Raw genomic sequence first — 18,498 nt, 5'->3', positions numbered from 1 at the left:
CGCTTTTCATTAGCATATATTTGTTGTGCCAAATGATGAGTTTCATTGTCACAGTTTCTTGCAAGTAGATCATGGACTTTGACCATATTCAACCTCCACTACCTCTCCTGTCCTCCATTCTCCTCCCAGTGGTTCTCTCTCCCACTCCCAGATAAGACCCCTTTATAGTTCCATACAATAGACATGTATTTTTCTTAACCTTCTAACCTTTATTTGTATCATATGTGTGTAGGTGTTTCGTCTGCAAGTACGCCTATGCATCACCTGCGTGCAGTACCTGTGGAGGCCAGAAAAGGGAGTTGGATCCCCTAGAATTTGTGTTCAGCCCCTGATAGTTTATCTTTTACTTAATCTAATCTAATCTTGAGCGCTGGGATTATGGAACTTCATCACCACGCTCCCTTCTATGTGATGCTGGGGATGGGGTGTCAAACCTAGGGCTTTGTGCATGCATGATAAGCACTGTACCAAATGAACTTTACCTTTATCTGAAAAAATAAGATTTTAGAGAGGGAAAAAAAGCAGAAATATTAGAAATTGAAGACTTTAATGAATAATAAAAATAATCCTTTAAGCATGTTGTTACTTGATTTATTCAGTCTTTCATCTTTTTTTTCCCCTAAATTCCTCTCCCATGGTGTCAAAACTTCTCATCCATGTTGCTTTCTTATCAAGGTCCCAAACTGACTTTCTTACCACAGTCTTCTGCTTCTTGAATCCTCATTGAAGTCACTTTTGTTTGTTTTTTGTCTTTTGCTTTTTAAGACAAGGTTTCCCGATGCAGCTCTGGCTGCTCTGGAATTCACTCTGGCTTTGATTTCAGAGAGCCACCTGCCTCTGCCTCTCAGGTGTCGGGACTGAAAGAGTACAGCGCCATGAACAGCCCAGAGACGAGCATTTGTTAAAGCGGGATTTGAGTTCTTTCTTCAGTACCTCAACAATTTCGTTATGGTTTTCAGTTGGGTTTTGTTTGTTTTTCTGTTACCGAGGAATCATGAGCTTCAGAGGGGTCATATGGCTTGGCATGCCCACAAGTATCTGTGTGTTTGTGCACATGTGTGTGCGTGAGTGCATGCATGTGTGCGTTCTACATTATGGGTTTTTTGGTTTTGTTTTTTCCCATCAGTTGGGATGGAATTTTTCCTCGTGGCTTTTGTTTTGTTTTATGGGCATCTTTTTAGGTCATGGTCTTCTCTTTAACTTATAATCCTCACTCACTAATTTTCACTTCAAAGAAAACTGATAGCAGGAACAAAACAATATGTAAGCCAGGTACTAAAATGCAGGAAAAAGCAATTAGGTACTCTCCTTGCTTCTTTGATCAGGACAGAAAACAAAGAAGCTGGGACATAAACAGGATAAATGACAAGTTTAAAGACTTCTACAGCTAAAGGTGGGGCCAGTGAGATGAGTCAACATGTCATAACCCTCTGAAAACTTGACGACGTAGGCACCATCCCTGGGAACACAGGTTTAAAACAAGAAAAAAGCTGGATGTTGGTGCACATCTGTAATCCCCACTCCTAAGGTGAGGAGGGAGGCCAGACAATCATCAGAAGCTTATGAGCCAGGTCGGCTGGAGTACAAAGCACAGCAGATAGAACAGAGATCCTAATCAAGGTGGAGGAAAGGACAACTCCTGACAGTTGTCATCTGACCTCTATACACGTGTTATACCACAAACATGCCTGGGATTCCGTTTTCAGGAGGGGTGATAGTTTGAAGAAGAATGTCCCTCACAGGCTCAGGTGTTTGAACACCTGGTCCCCATTGGTGGTACTGTTTGGGTAGGAAGATGGCCTCACTAGAGGAATTTTGTCGCTGAGGTTTCAAAAGCTACATGCTGTTTCATTGTGTTCTCCCTGCATCCTGCTAGCAGTTCAAGACGTGAGCTCTCAAATATTCCTGCTACCCTGCTTCCTACTACCTCACTTCCCAGCCACAAAGATGAACTCCTGTCTCTCTAGAACCACAGCTCAAAATAAATTCTTCCTTCTGTAAGCTAGTAGCCTTGGTCATGGTGTTTTATCACAGCAACAGAAACCAAATTAAGACAGCGGTTGGTACCAGGAGTGCAGTGCTACCATAAAGAACCTGACCACGTGGTGGAAGGATGTGGAAAACTTCGGGACTGTGGACTAGAAAGCAGTGAAACAGTGTAAGGAAGACTTAATGGGCTGTCTAGCAGGGGCTTACAAGGCAGCACTGACAGCAACGTGGACCACAAAGGCAAGCTCAAATGGGAGCAGGGAACAGAATGTGGTGGTTTGAATGAGATGTTCCCCATATTCTCAAGCATCAGAACACTTGGTCCCCAGCTGGTGACACTGAGTAGATTTAGGAAGTATGGGCTTGGAGGAGGAAGTATGGCACTGGAAGGTGATTTTGAGGTTTCAAAAGTTATGTGTATTAGTTACTCTTCTATCGCTGTGACAAAACACCACAGCTAGGGCAACTTATAAAGAAAAGCATTTAGTTGGGCTTACAGTTTCGGAGGTTAGCGTCCAGGATGGCAGAGCAAAGGCAGAAGAGCTGAGGGCTTACATCCAGATCCTCAAGTAGGAGGTAGAAAAGAGACTGGAAACGGCACGTGTCTTTCAAAAGCTCGAAACATACCTCTAGTGACGTACCTCATCCCACAAGACCACACCTCCTAATCCTTCTCAAACAGTTCCAACTGGGGACCGAGTATGCAAACATGGGCCTATGGGGGCATTCTCATTCAGACTACCACAGCATGTGCTGTTTCCAAGGTGGTTTCTCTGTCTCCTGCTTATAGTTTAAGATGTGAGCGTTCAGCTGTCCTGCTGCTATGCCTGCCTGCTGCCATACTTCTGAGCCACGATGTTCATGAACTTACTCCTCTGGAACCATAAGCTCACAATAAACACTTCCTTCTGTGAGTTGCCTTGGTCACAGTGTTGTATCACAGCAATAGAAACTTATCTAAGACAAGGGAGACAAACCATAGCACATAACTAGAAAAAAAAACTTCAATGAGGTATGAGAACTGATAAAGGCTTAGTAGTTGTTCATGGATGGATATAATTTACTTTACAACTTACTATGAAACTACCAGAAGATAAAGTCCACCAAACTAAGAGAAAGACACAGAAAAAATTAAAAGAAAATCCAACATAGGAGAGAATCCTAGGAGAATGGGAAAGGAAGAACTATGTGTCTTTCGAATCTTATGACACTCACTGCATTCATATAGAGAACTATAGACAGACCATCCGCCATCTGCATCAACACAATGGTGCCTAGGTAAGCTCCATCCACCTTAAAATGGGCTTGGTTCCCACCAGCCATTTAGGAATTGAGTTTCTCAAATATCCATTTCCCTTTGCAAAAGTACCATCTCCACGTGGCCTATGCCTAAAGCTGCAAGTTGGCTTCACTAAAGCTTCCTTGGGAGACCATTATCTCTACCAAGTGGAATTAAATCTGTACTTTTTGTATTTTTATTTGCTCAGCTTGCTCCTTTTCATTATAAATCTTCCTTAGAGTTACCACTAATAACTGCTGGACAGAGTCTAGACTGGGCTGTTTTGAGATTTCCTCTGCAAATGGAATTAACCCAAAACTCTTCACTTTAACCTCAGGCAGACTCTTTGGACAAAGGCAAAAAGCAGCCACACTCTTCACCAAAAAAATCACAAGAACTATTTCTAGGCAGCATACTAAAATTCTTCTGCTCTGAAACATCTTGAACCAGCCCTTCACAGTTCAAATCACATTCAACACCACTGTCTTCCATGCTCCTACTCGTTTGGCCCATTAAGCAGCAACACTTAAAGCATTCCACTGCTTTCCTAACCCAAAGTACCGAGGTCCAAATTCCTCCAAACAAAACCATGGTTAGGCCTATCACAATTGTTGTTTATTTTTGCTCTTTTGAGGGCCTACCACCTAGCTCCCAAATAAATACACAGAGGCTTTTTCTCACTTATGAATGAATGCTTAACCTTAGCTTGGCTTGTTTCTTGTCAGCTTTCCTTAACTTATCCCGTCTACCCTTTGCCTCTGGGCTTTTCCTGTACTCTTACTTCTGTATATCTTATTCTTACTCTGTGGCTGGCTGTTAGCTATAAGGCTGGCCCCTGATGTCCTCCTCCTTCCTCTCTCGCTCCTTTTCCTTCTTCCTCCAGATTTCTCCTATTTATATTCTCTCTGCCTGCCAGCCCCACCTATCCTTCCTCCTGCCCCACTATTGGCCATTCAGCTTTTTAATTAAACCATCAGGTGTTTTAGACAGGCACAGTAACACAGCTTCACAGAGTTAAACAAATGCAACATAAACAAAAGTAACACACCAAAAAATTATATTCTACAACAATACCCCAGTCCCTGGTACCAACTTTTCTGTCTTAGGGTTTCTACTGCTGTGAAGAAAGACCATGAGCACAGCAGCTCTCACAGAGGAAAAAGCATTTAGCTGAGGTGGCTTACATTTTCAGAGATTTAGCCCAGTATCATCATGGTGCAACAAGGTGGTGTGCAGGCAGGCATGGTCCTGGAGAATGAGTCCTACATCTTACAGGCAAATAGGAAATGGTCTGTCTCACTGGGAGTAGCTTGAGCATAAGAGACCTCAAAGTCCACCTCCATAGTGACACACCTCCTCCAACAATGCCACACATACTCCAACAAAGCCACACCTCCTAACAGTGCCACTCCCTTTGGGGGCCATTTTCTTTCAAACCACCACAATGTCATCTCTATATTAACATGGCTTTTCTAAGTAATAGACAAACACTTCTCACAGAAATTTCTAAACAAATGCAATACCACTTGATTATCTTTGTTTTCATATGCTTTTAGGGCATGATGTTTTTAAAAAATATCTTTGCTTGTTTTATCATCCTTAAGCATTTCCCCTGTTCTAGTAGTCTGACAACTCTAAGTCTTCATTCCATTTTGAGATATAGCTGGTATAAAATGCTCTGATCTCACTCCTCTGCAAGAGGAGGGTATCCAATATCCCATCTATTGATGGTGTGGAAGCACACACCTTTAATCCCTGCACTCAGGAGGCAGAGGCAGGCAGATCTCTGAGTTCGAGGCCAGCCTGGTCTATAAAGCAAGCTCTAAGACAGCCAGGGCTACACAGAGAAACCCTGCCTCAAAATAACAACAACAAAAAAAACCTGTCATTTTTCCAAACATGTCCTGGCACCTCTGTCAAAATGAGCAGGGTGTAGATGCAGGGTTTACTTTTAAGCACTCTCTTCCATTGGTCTGTCTGTTTTTAAGCAAGTTCATCCTGGCTTGACAAGTACAACTTAATAGCTAATTTTAAAGTCAAGTAACACAATGCTCCTTCCTGCTTTGCTATGAGATTGCTTTGACTACAAAGGATTTTATAGTGGTTCCATAAAATGTTAAGGGTCTTTTGTTGTTGTCGTTTTAAGTTCTGTGAAGATTGTCATGACTGTTCTTTATTTGGTTTAGTTTGGTTTTTGAGACAGGGCCTTGAATTCCTGGCCCTCCATGAAGAGGAGGTACACTGGGATTACAGCCACACAGCACTAACTAACTCCACCAGGCTCCATCTACATACTTCACTGAACCTATAATCACTTCCCACGTCTGCTGTGGGATACTCCCAGAGATGTAACTATGTCAACAGGGCACACGGAATAGACCAAAGAGGCGATTCCACACAGCTTGACAAACCAAGTACCAGGGCTACTTACCAGCCTGGGGGATTTCCGGGCAGCAGCACAGGAAACAGCTCTCAGGAGCATCTCGAACTCCCTGCCCAGCTTGCAGGCAGCTGCTCCAAAGGCAGTTTCTCCTCCTCAGCAACTGCCCCATCCCTGAGACCCTAGGAGGGTCCTTGTGAGCCCCAGCATCTCCTGTGCTTCCTGAGCTTTAGACCCCATTCCTTCCTCATTCAGAGGAAACAGTTACACAAAAACATCAACAATTTTGTATATGCTAGACACATGCCCTCAATGTTTCATACGTGGAATCCCTGTAATAATTTAAATTTGGAAAAGAAAACTATACGGCAGTCAAACTGGGTAAATTAGAGCTGTTACATTAGCTTATCTAAATCTCAAAAAGCAAACAACAAAAAGATGAACTGGACAAATATACATATCACATGATATCTTATATATGTAAAAGACAAAAAATTCTACACAAAACTGAGTAAAAGCATATCAAAGTATATAGACAATATCCAATGTCAAGTTCACAATGGGGGTCTGCAGTGGTATGGGACAGTGATGAGTTGGAGAAGCATTCAAAATGGTCTCCAATGATACAAAACTCTATTTTGTTTCTACATCTAAATTGAGAATAGCAAACACTAAGATGAAGTATATGATAGGTGCTAGTTACTTATACAGCTTATATTAGGTATTAGCTTTTAAGTGTTAGAACATTTAAATGTATGGCTTTATTAACATAATTCAAGTCTGGTATGTAGCATAAGATACAGACTAATTTGCCTCCATCAAAACATATTTAATTTTAATTCTTGTCTCAGAATTTATCTTCTAATCAACAAAAAGAGACCTCAGTTCTTGCAATAGAAAACTACTGTGGGATGGAACAGTAACTCAGACTTGAGAGATTTGGGGTGTTCTTTCGTCTGTCCACTAGAGGGAAATGTTGAACTTCAAATGTTTTTTAAAATGGCTTGTTTTTGAACTGACATTTAACATCACAGGAAACCACACTGTGCTGTGAGAAAATAAACTTGTTTTCTTTCCACATCTTCTACAAACACATATCAAAAACTATGATTCTTTATATGTACTCATGTAAACAACACTTCTCAGAATCCAAACTATAGCTCCAATCCTGAGGAATTTTAATTACACTGGGAGAAGTATATTTAGAAAAGAATCAGAGCAAGCGTGCTCTTTCTAGCTTAGGGACACATCGGTGTGGCTATGTATAACACTAATCTGGTTTGAGGCTTCTCCTGAAAGGGCCAGAACAAAAACCAGTTTGCTCCTGTATTGGAAACTGTCACTGTGGAGACTGAAGAAATGGCTCAGCCATGAAGAGCACGTTTTGCTCTTCCAGATCCCAGTCAGATTCCCAGCACCCACATCAGGAGGCTCACAACCACCTGTAACTCCAGCTCCAGAGAATCTCACCCCTCTGGCGTCTGCAGATGCCTGCCCTCCCCCCATAACTAAAAATATATTTAAAAAGTAAGATTCATAATCGTACAGTCATAAGGGGTCATTTGGACAGAAAAAAAATTAAAGAAAAATAAATCAACAAATTGATAAATAAACCGTACATTGTATCATAACTAGCATAAATCCATACACTATTTAAAGATGATCATCTCAAGTCTTTTTCTCTACACCTAGACCAGCTGTGGGTCTCTATGTTAACCACCATCTACTACATACAAATGTTTCTATGATGAGGGTTAGTGGGTGTATTAATCTATAGGTAAAACAATAAATCATTGGGACTCAGTTAATACTATGTCTATTTAGCAACATAAAAGTGTAAGTTCTCTTAGAAAAGGTCTGGGTTTCATTTTGTATATCGAGACTTAAATTCAATCGAAGGGGTTGGTTCCTCTCACAGTGTCTGCAGCCACTACTAATACCAAGGGGCATGTCTTGCCTGGCCAAGTCCCTTTTTTTTTCTGTCTCTCTCTCTCTTGGTTTCTTGAGACAGCGTTTCTTTGTGTAGCTCTGGCTGTCCTGGAACTAGCTATGTAGGCCAAGCTAACATCGAACTCACAGAGATCCACCAGCCTCTACCCCCTGATGCTGGGATAATGTGGCTCACAGGGTCCCCAGCTGGGTAGGACTGATGATGGTTTTTCTCTGGTAGCATGCACAGTACCTTCCAGCACTATGAAAGTAAGCCAGGAGGGATGAAGTTTCCATGTAAGTACCAGCCTGACTTCTCCATGTCCTATGGCTCAAATATGCGCTGTCTTCAGCAACACGGTCTGTCAAGTTCTGGAGGGTAAACAACAGCAACAGCAATTGCCAGTAATGTTCGAGGGTCTATGAGGGCTCACGGAGCATCACCGGCCCACAACTCCATCTGGCCCTGGGCTTTTATTTGTTCGCAGGTGGTGTTGAGCAGTGTCACCCTGCTAGATCATAACTCCAAAGTATTACAAATAAGTGACTGTAAGGGCTAGAGGGATGGGCCCAGATTAAGAGCACTGGCTACTCTTCCAGAGAACCCAGGTTCAGTTCCTAGCATCCAGCTAGTGGCTTACAACTGTTAGTAACTCCAGTTCCTGGGATCCAGCACCCTCTTCTGGCCTCCACAGTCCATATACATATAAGCAGGCAAAATACTCATACACATATAAATAAATAAATAAATAAATAAATAAATAAATAAATAAATCCTTCAAAAGAAGAAGTGACTGTCAACTGCTCAGCACTCGGTGGGACATATCACCCACTCCAAGGTTCCTGGAACATGAAGAGGGAAAGAACTGGTAGACCATGAGAAACTCTGTCTTGAACCCCCCCCAAAATTATTTGTATAATTAATATACCCTAATAAAAGTTTTTTTAAAAAATCACCTATTTTAGGTAAGCATGGTAGCTCATGCTGAAAATCTCAGCACTCAGGAGGTGGAAGCAGGAGAATTAGGAGGAGTTTAGGAAGAGCAAGAGATATGCAGCAAATGTAAGTCCAGCCTCGTCTACGTGAGAACCTGTCTCATTCATATTATGCAATGAAGCCGTCCAGCCATAATCTTCATGGTATCTATCTGTAACAGCTTCCCTACTGTCTCATCACTACAAGTCAGAGATGGCCTTCCAGAAATCAAGGATTTGGAATTGATTTCCACCTGAGTGAGCTAGTAAATTATCCTACTAACAAAATTTCATACCATAAGCATTAAGAACATATTCTAGAACCCAAGTTATTTTGAAATACCTGTACTATGAGCTGTAACTCTCCTCGCTCTGCTTCCCATTGCTCTGCTTGTAATCTAAACTCCTCCAATGCAGTCTCCCTGACGTGAGACTCCATCTCATTCTTCTCTTGCTGATGCTTCTCCAGTGCTTCCTTTACATGAACAAAATCTGGCTTTACTATGACATCAATAAAGATTATCTTTTAGCTTTTCAACCTAGTTTAAATGTACAAAGGGGCACTCCCTTCCAATAGACTGTTAAAAACTCTTAATCCATGTTAAAATCTTGGGGCTGGGGATGGCAGCTACTAGTAGTTGCTTAGCATGCTTCAAGCCCTGGATTCAATCCCCAGCTGTTCAGAACACCAGGCATGGTGGTATATACCTACATCTCAGGATCTGGGAGGTAGAGGCAGAAGAATCAGAAGTTCATGGTAATCCTTGTCTATACTGAGAGTTCAAGGCCAGCCAAGGACACATGAGACTCTGTCTCAAAAAAATTAATAATTCATGTTTAAAATCTTAATAAAACTATCATTTTATCAAAATAAATTCAACATCAAAGGTTGGGACAAAATAAAAGAAACAAAAATACTAACAAAAATGTTAGTATAAACATCTTTACCTGTGAATAAACTGTATTATCCCTAAAATTTATATGCAAACCTGGTAAAGAAAAAGGGTATTTATATTCTTTTAAGGATTTATTATGTATACCGCATTCTGCCTGTATGTCTGCCTGCCCCCCAGAAGAGGGCACCAGATCTCATAATGGGTGGTTGTGAGCCACCATGTGGGTGCTGGGAATTGAACTCAGAACCTCTGGAAGAGTATCCAGTGCTCTTAACCACTGAGCCATCTCTCCAGCCCCAAGGGTATTTCTAAAAGAGGAAAAAGAGAGTTGTTCAACAAGTCAGAATAAGAATACTCCTAAATGATGCCAACTGGTGGTGCTGCTGCATACCTTAAATCTCACCACTCGAGAGGCAGAGGCAGGTGAATCTCTTAAGAGTTCAAGGCCAGCCTGGTCTACAGAGTGAGATCCAGGACAACCAAAATACTTAACAGAAAAACCTTGTCTCAAAACAAAAAAAGAAAAAGAAAGAAAGAAAGAACGAAAGGAATGAAGGAAGGAAGGAAGGAAGGAAGGAAGGAAGGAAGAAAGGAAAGAAGGAAGAAAAGAAAAGAATATTCTTAAATGTTAAAACTTTGAAAATACAAATACTCAGTTCAGACTATAACTAATTTCTAGTTCTACAGATAGTTTCAAAGGCTTTTCCTTTTAAATTTTCCTAAGTATACCACATTTATGCGATCTAATTAGGTCCAAATTCTTAATATAAAATACGGGTTTCCTGTGAAAATCAATTTTCTAGCCTACAGGTTTAAAACTAAGTCTTCATCAACATGAGGAGAAAAGGTCTATGGTTTATGTGAGCAAAAAAGGGATCTGCCCACATGGATCTGTTTATAAATGTTACCTTCTTAACTTTCTCTAGCAGAAATCCTCAAGAGTCTGGGGCTTCCCCCACCCTCAGGACCAGAAAGTGACTCCTGTTCACCCCAAACTCCTCTATGCATCTCAGTGAGGGGAGCTCAAAGATAATATCTAAATGCAAAGCAGATAAATTCTAAGTAGTTGAAAAGAACACATCAAGATTTCAGACCTTAGGCTGCAAGCTAATTGATGAAGGAATGCTGCCACCTTCACCCTTCTTTCTTCCTCGTGTCACACTTTACTCAGCCTAAGTAACACGTGTCCACCCAAGGGCTTACACACCTACACATCCACCATTCAGACACCAGGGTAGAGCGATGCAGTAACCAAGAGACAAGCCAGGATTACTGGCAGGGAGAAAATAAAAATAGATCAGCTGACCCTGTCTGGGGATACCAGTGATGGAACTTTTACATCTACTAAATGTGGTGAAATAATTTTTTGGTGAAAGTGCAATATCGGGAACAAGGAAAGTCCTGAGTGGTGTGTGCTGTTTGACATTCGGGCACAGTCATGTCAAGGACCACTGTCTCCGCCCCATGGCTGCGGCAAAGCCTATTCCAGGTGAGGCTCTGAAGGACAGCAAAGCTTCCTGGGGTCCAAGTGCAAATGTTGATGGTGTGTACAGAAAACCTCCACCATAGCGTTCTCCCCAGATGTTTACCACCTGAAGACTGCTCCTCCTGGGAAAACGAGCTAAGCCTGCCTCCTTGTTTATCTGCCCGCAGCAACCTCACCTCCTGTTCAGCTGTAATAATAAACACGCTGAGCTTCCAGGAAGCTGGGGTTTCTCCATCAGAGCACCCAGAACACCCAATACCAGCTTTTCTGTGTCCCTCTGTCTGTCTTTTCTTCATTCTCTTACTCTCCAGTCAGGTCAAGTACCTGAGACCATGCAAGGATGCAGCAATGCATAAAAATCATGCATACTTAAGGTAAATATGGAGCATTTTTACATTTTTCTTTTCTTTTTTAAAAAGTTTAAACTATTATAGTAGGCAGTGGCAGTGCATGCCTTTAATCCCAGCATTCGGGAGGCAGAAGAAAGCGGATCTCTATGAGTTTGAGACCAACCTGCTATAGAGTGAGTTCCAGGACAGCCCTATCTTGGAGAAGAAGAAAAAATTAAACAGTTACTTCAAAATCATGTCATATACACTCAATTCAATATATACTGTCTAAGTTGCTTGTCAGCTTCAACCCTAGCCCCAATTGTATTGTAGGGAGTAAAAAAGGACCCAAACTATGGAAATATACACCTCATAACAGCCTTAGTAAAAATCAATGATTTTACATTTATTGTAGAATGTGCTCTACATAAGGTATTATAAAACACATAATTTCCTGTACTTATTTCATATTCAAACTGAAATCCAGAACCCACATACTTCTTTTTTTTTTTTTTTTGGTTTCTGGAGACAGGGTTTCTGTGTAGCCCAGGCTGTCCTGGAACTCTCTCTATAGTCCAGGCTGGCCTCAAACTCACAGAGATCACCTGCCTCTGCCTCCCAAGTGCTGGGATTAAAGGCATGTGCCACCACTGCCCAACCAGAACACACATTTTTAAAATCCACATTTTAATGTTACTAGAAGAAAAGGGATATGTGTCTTCACTTTTACAGTATTCCAAAAAAGTAGTTGTTGCTTTCCTTTTGGTTATCCTTTTTACCTTTTGTTTGTTTCGTTTTTTTGTTATATTTCTTCTATTTATTTGTGGTGATGTGGATCAAACCCAAGGCCTCAGGCAGTTGAGGCAAGGACTTACCACTGAGATCAGAGATCTCAAATGCTTTCCACAAAATAAACAGTATACATCTTAATCCAATGCAGAAGCACAACACAGGAGATATGTGAAAATGCCTCTAAGAGGGAGGCAGGGAGGAGGGAGGGAGGAGGGAGGGAGGAGGGAGGGAGCGGGGAGGGAACCTGAGGGTAGAAACTTTCACTTAGGTTAAGTATTTTACCTGTAGAGTTTTTTGTAGCCTGCTTTTTTCCTGCATAAGTAACTCATATTCTTGATTGCAATTTTGAATTATATTATCTCTTTCCTCCAAATCATGCTCAAATCTCCTGCATTCTTCTTTCCATTTCTCTTGGGAAGTCTGAAATGTTTTCTCAATTTCATTTGCCTTTTCTTGAAGTTCTGAATTCTGAGCTATTAAAAATATGATAGAATATATTTATAACCACAAATTAATTAATTAAGAGTCTAAGAACCTAACCAATGGAGCTGACTTTGTTTACTACATGATTTTTGGGACAAAATATTTAACTGTCTCCCTTCAGCAAACTCTAGAAAACCCGCCATCCCTGTACTCCACTGATTCTTCACTCTTTCTTCCCTCAGACGGGGTGATTTTGCTATGGGCCAAAATGGCATATTCTTGAAGGCATGCCCATGTCAGACACAGCTCTAGCACGAGCTGCACCTAGTGCTAACTTTTCCTCTTTTTCAAGAAAACAAATCTGGCTGGGTGTCATTGTGCACGACTTTAATCCTAGCACTCTGGAGGCAGAGGAAGGCAGATCTCTTCAGTTGGAGGCCAGCCTGGTCTACAGAGTGAGTCCCAGGACAGTCAGGGCTATGTAAAGAGACCCTGCCTCAAAAAAAAAAAAAGAAAGAAAGAAAGAAAGAAAGAAAGAAAGAAAGAGAAAAAGAAAGAAAGAAAAAATTGAAAACAAGACAGACAGATATAGATAGATAGATAGATAGATATAGATATACACACATATACATACACACACATCTATATAATAATGGTTTTTTTTTTTTTAAGAAAACAAACTAAATGTGTGTTTTTCTCTCCTTTTGAATACAGTCTTAACTAGGATTATTTTCTGTTCTGTATATGTGTGTGCTTGTGTACAAATGTTGTTTGTTTTTTCTCTTTTATTCTTTTAGGGGGCCCACCACCCAGCTCCCAAATAAATCACACACAGAGGCTTATACTTACTTATGAAAGCCAGGCCTTATGTTGGCTTGTTGCTTGCCAGCTTTCCTTAACTTAACCTGTCTACATTTTGCCTCTCAGAGTTTTTATTCTCTTACTTCTGTAAATTTTACTCTTACTCCATGGCTGGCTGTGTAGCTGGGTGGCTGGTCCCTGGAGTCCTCCTCCTTTTCTGGCTAACTTTTTCTTTCTCTTTTTCCAGATTTCTCCTTCTATAGATACTCTGCCTGCCAGCCCCGACTGTTCCTCTCTCCTGCCTTGCTATTGGTCCTTCAGCTCTTTAGTAGACCATCAGGTGTTTTACACAGGCACAGTAACACAGCTTCACAGAGTTCAACAAAATAACACACCTTAATATTCTACAACATGTGAGTGTGTGGTGTATGGAACGTATGTGTAAAAGCCACAGCAAGTTGTCAGTGGTCCTGCTCTGTCGCTCTCTACCATATTTCTCTGAAACAGGGTCTCACAACCTCGAGCTAGGCTGGCAGCCAGTAAACCCAGATGGCCCTCCTATCTCTGTCCCCAACTGCACTGGAGCTGACTGTATTTACAGCATGATCCTCAGGACAAAATATTTGGAGTTACATGTGTATGTGTGGCCATGGCTGGCTTTTTATGTCAGTGCTGGGTATTTGAACTCCTCACAGTTAGGAGAAAACGCTCTTACTGAGCCATCACTCCATTTATCTTTTAAACCATAACACCTATGGCTACTTTATTTTTTTCTAAGTTTTTTTATTTATGTGTCTTTTGCCAGCATGTACATATGTACAACTCTGTGGATCGCTCTGTGTAAATAAAATGCTGATTGGCCAGTAGCCAGGCAGGAAGTATAGGCAGGACAAGCAGAGATGAGAATTCTGGGAACAGGAAGGCTGAGGCGGAGAGATGCTGCCAGCCACCACCATGACAAGCGAGATGTAAGGTACCGGTAAGCCAGGAGCCACATGGCGAAGTTTAGATTAATAGAAATGGGCTGAATATAAGAGTAAGAGCTAGACAATGGTAGGCCTGAGCTAATGGCCAAGCAGTTTAAATAATATAAGCGTCTGTGTGTTCATTTTATAAGTGGGCTACCGGACTGCTGGGGCTTAGGGGGACCTAGAGAAAAGCTCTCCAGCTACATACAACACGTGTGTCTGAAACTCTCAGAGATTAGAAGAGGGTGTCAGATTCCCTCTAACTGGATTTACATATGCCTGGCAACCAAATCTGGGTCCTCTATAAGAGCAACAAGTGCTCTGAACCCCGAGCCATCTCTTCAGCCCCCTGGAGCTACTTTTTTTAAGACTCAAGATTATAGTTTTTGATGTTTCATTATCAGAAAAATATGCTAATTTGAACACACCTTAGCAATAACAAAGTCAGGAAACTGAGGCTGTAATAATGCTGCAGCCTCAGAGCCATACTAACCCCGCCCCCACCACAGAGGCACTACTCACCTCAGGCCCAACTATTATGTTAGCAGTGAGCAACACCTCATATTACCACTGCTGTTTAAGCATCTAGGAAAGCAGGGAATGGTTTCCAGGTCTGGCTTTACCAACTAACTCCTGATCAAATCGCTCTGATTCCCTGACCACAGTAGGAATGAAAACACCTCTTCGTTAAGTTTTAGTGGAGACACAAATGAAGTACACATAAACATACGTGTTAAACAAAATGTTGATTATATCAGTAGCACTAATTTTAAATTTCTATTTCTTTCTGTTTTGCATGGATCATACAAAAGATGCAAAATTCAAAACTGTAAAATAAGTTACCTAGACGCATTCCCTGACAGCCTCCCTGGATGTGGCAATGTTCTAGGCAAAGAGTTTGATGCTGGCCCTCTGCAGTCAGCCTACTCTGCTCTTACATCTTTAAAAAAAGAAAGCTTTAGAATCTCCTTATCTTTTTGAAACTTTACCCGACTTCCTGGGCTTTCCTCGGTGGAATTCACCGCTGTATTCAGTTCATGTTCCTTAGTCAGCAGGTGTGACCTTCAGAAACATCAACCTGCTTTCTCTTCCTCCACCAGCTCTATGATCTATTATTTGGATTGTCCTCAAATTTTCTCAGCTCTTCTCTTTTTTCCACTCTGTCTTCTGCACATTAACTGCTGGAAAGTTCTTTCATTTTCATATATAATAATTCTATTAATATTTTTCATTTTTACTTTTTTTAATTTCTTATCTTTTTCCCTTTTTTTGTAGCTCCTTTATGAAATATATTCTCTTTCTACTCTAAGGACAACAACACTGTTGTAAATTTTCACTTCCCTACAGAAATATATCTCTTCCAAGTTGATTTTTTTCTCTCTCCATTTAAAGGTCTTTCTCAAATATCTGATGATTCTTGGTTACCTACTTAACCAAGAAAGGAAGAAAGAAAGGGAGAGGAAAGAGGAAAACTGGGTGGAGAGATGGCCAGCTGTTAAGAGCACTGGAGGCTGCTCTTACAAAGGACCTGGTGGGTTTGATTCCCATCACCCAAAGGGCAGCTCACAACTCCAGTTCCAGGGGATCTGATGCCCTCCCTCTTCTGGCCTCCACAAGCACTAGGCACATGTGCTACTCAGACATATACACAAGCAAAATCCCCAAACATATAAAAATATTTTAACTTTTAAAAGAAGGAAAACATAATTCACACTATCAAAAAGTAGGATAGTAATTAACAAGATAAAAGAAAGGACTTTCGGTACTTTTCTATTACATGATCTGGATGCTTGCTTTGACTTACATGGTAATCTAAGTGAATTTATATACATTTATTTATACTTAAATAATACTTTATAACTCAATCATGCACAACAGAGGATTTGGGGTGTTAAATTCAGTGCCTTTTTCTTTTTGAGGCACATAATCTAATGCAGGGACACATTAACCTAAGTAAGTCATCAACAAATCACCTGCAGTGTGTCTGGAACATACAGTCAGAAATTCTGGCTCAAATTATATGTTATGGAGGGGCCTAGAGTGTTTATAGAACACACACACCTCCTTTGTGATTTTGCATGTTGCCTGAAGAACAAGTACTCTAAAACCCTGATTAGCAGAATTCTGTACTCTTGATTTTCATACATGCATCAACATAAAAACATTAACTGATTAAATAGTTTATCTGGTAGAGTACATGAGCAGGACACACAGAGCCGTGTGTCCAGTCAGTCCCTAGCACTGCATAAATCAGGAGCAGTGGAACATGTCTGAAGCCTCAGCACTTAGGTGGTGAAGAAAGAAGGAACCCAGGTCAAGGTCATCTTCAGCCACACAGCAAGTTTGAGCCATCCTTGACATGACACCCTTCCCCACCCCAAAAAATGCCTCAAAACAATTAAAGTAGGACCGAGTTCAGTGGCTGAGTGTTTGCCTGCTATGCACGGAGGGAGCCCTGGGTTAAATCCCCAATGTGGAAACAGAAGAATTGAAACATTTTACAAACACACAGACTAGTCCCCCGAGTGACAACCCCCACGAGATCCACTATGGATATGCAACCGCAAGCGGGACGCAGAGCAAAGCTTAGCCCTAACTGGAAGGGGAGGCCTTACCGCAGAGCTTGTCCTGAGCCCTCTGTGCCTCGGCCAGTCTCTCCTCAGCTGCCCGTCTTCCCAGACCCGCCTCCTTCCTGGCCACAGCCAGGTCATACTCCAGACGCTGCCGCAGGGCTTCTCGGTTCTCCACCTCGGATCGCAGCCTGGCAATCTGGCTCTCGTAGCTTGACAGCTGAAACAGATTCCTGAGCTCATGAACTAGTATGAAAACATGTCTCCAAGACGATGAGACTGCAAACTCAAGCATTCACATTCCTTAACAAAACCTCGCTCGTGTTTACCAGCATTCATAACTGGCATTTTCTCAAACACTAGGAAGGAATCGCTGCCTTACCGGAAAACAATCCTAACTGCCTTATAGACTCCTTTAGAGAAAAAGCCTTTTTTAAGAAACAACAACAAAAAAGCACATTTCAATCACAAAGCCACGCCTAGAAAAAAAAAAAAAAGCATGGCGCATAATGAACACTTAAACATTCATGTAGTCCTCTACTTTTTCTCCTCAATGTGCCCCAGAAGAAAATGGGCCCGGGAGGGGGCTCATCAGTGTTGTAGCATCACCAGGGGCAGCTCACCACCACCTGTGACTCCAGTTCCAGGAACCCACCTCTCTTCTAGCCTGTGCGGGTACCCCACACACATGACAGACACCCATACACACATACAAAACAGAAAAGGGGGGGGGGCTAGAAGAAGCAAATGGCAACAAAGTACAATGTGGGAACACTGTGTTATTTTCCTTAGTTAAAATACCAGTGGCAGCATAAAATAAAAAAAAAGAGCAATATTACGGAGATTCTAACAAAGGGCTATCTCATTGTGACATTCCATTAAATACTGTGACAGAAGTGGCTCAGAAAGGTAGACTGTGACGATCCATAAAGTCCTGTCTCACTCTAAAATTGTGATATAGTCAATGGTTATATAACTCATCATTTGTAAATAATTATGTATTAAATAACATTTAATAGTTGCTATGTGGTGAGCAAAATAAAAATAAAAAAGAGCAAACGTCATAGAGCCCTAAGTTCAAGGGCCTAAGTGCTGCAGAAAAGCAGAGAGACTAAACTTGGGTCTGGGGATGGGGGGGGGGGGGGGGGGGGGTTTTGTTTGTTTGTTTAAAAGGGTTTCTCTGTACAGCACTGGCTCTCCTGGAACTTACTGGACCAGGCTGGCCTCAAACTCAGAGATCCATCTGCCTCTGCTTCCCAAGTGCTGTACTGAAGGTTGCACCCCCACCACCCAGCTAAATTTTGTAAAGTAAATAAAAACAAAGTTTTATGATAGTTTGAAGGAAAGTAAAAGTAATATGTATTTGGTTTTTAAAGAGAGAAAAAAAGAAGGAGTGGGGTTAGGTGAAGAGGGAGGCAAGAAAGGTCTGGAGGAGTTCAGGGAGGGGAAAGTGATCAGAATATATTGTATAAAAAACTTTCTATTAAAAAACTAATAAAATGCTAAATATCTCATCCCAAAAACTAAGTAAAGGTCTGTGCTTTAAAAAAAAATAAAAATTTTTTAAAAAACTGACAATGTAGCTCACTAGCAGAGCAATTGCCTAGCATTAGCTAGGATGCATTCCCATACCACATACACACACAAAAAGAGAACAAGATTTAATACAGCAATGAAGAAG

General features: G+C 41.4%; 1 protein-coding gene across 2 annotated transcripts in view; it reads right to left on the bottom strand.

Moving 5' to 3' along the window:
- Ccdc171 (coiled-coil domain containing 171) overlaps positions 1-18,498 on the bottom strand; it is a 330,958-nt gene that overhangs the window by 295,220 nt on the left and 17,240 nt on the right. For both annotated transcript variants that reach the window (XM_036179739.1, XM_036179740.1), the window contains 3 exons: positions 16,863-17,037; positions 12,338-12,528; positions 8,896-9,027 (listed from right to left, as the gene is read on the bottom strand). In XM_036179739.1, the coding sequence (XP_036035632.1) occupies positions 8,896-9,027; positions 12,338-12,528; positions 16,863-17,037 (498 nt within the window). The remainder of the gene's footprint in view (positions 1-8,895; positions 9,028-12,337; positions 12,529-16,862; positions 17,038-18,498) is intronic.

Source organism: Onychomys torridus, chromosome 2 (genome assembly GCF_903995425.1).
Source record: "Onychomys torridus chromosome 2, mOncTor1.1, whole genome shotgun sequence".
In the NCBI taxonomy this organism is placed as follows: Eukaryota; Metazoa; Chordata; class Mammalia; order Rodentia; family Cricetidae; genus Onychomys; species Onychomys torridus.
The sequence above is the reverse complement of the archived record's forward strand: the minus strand, read 5'-3'. Positions and strand labels throughout refer to the sequence as shown.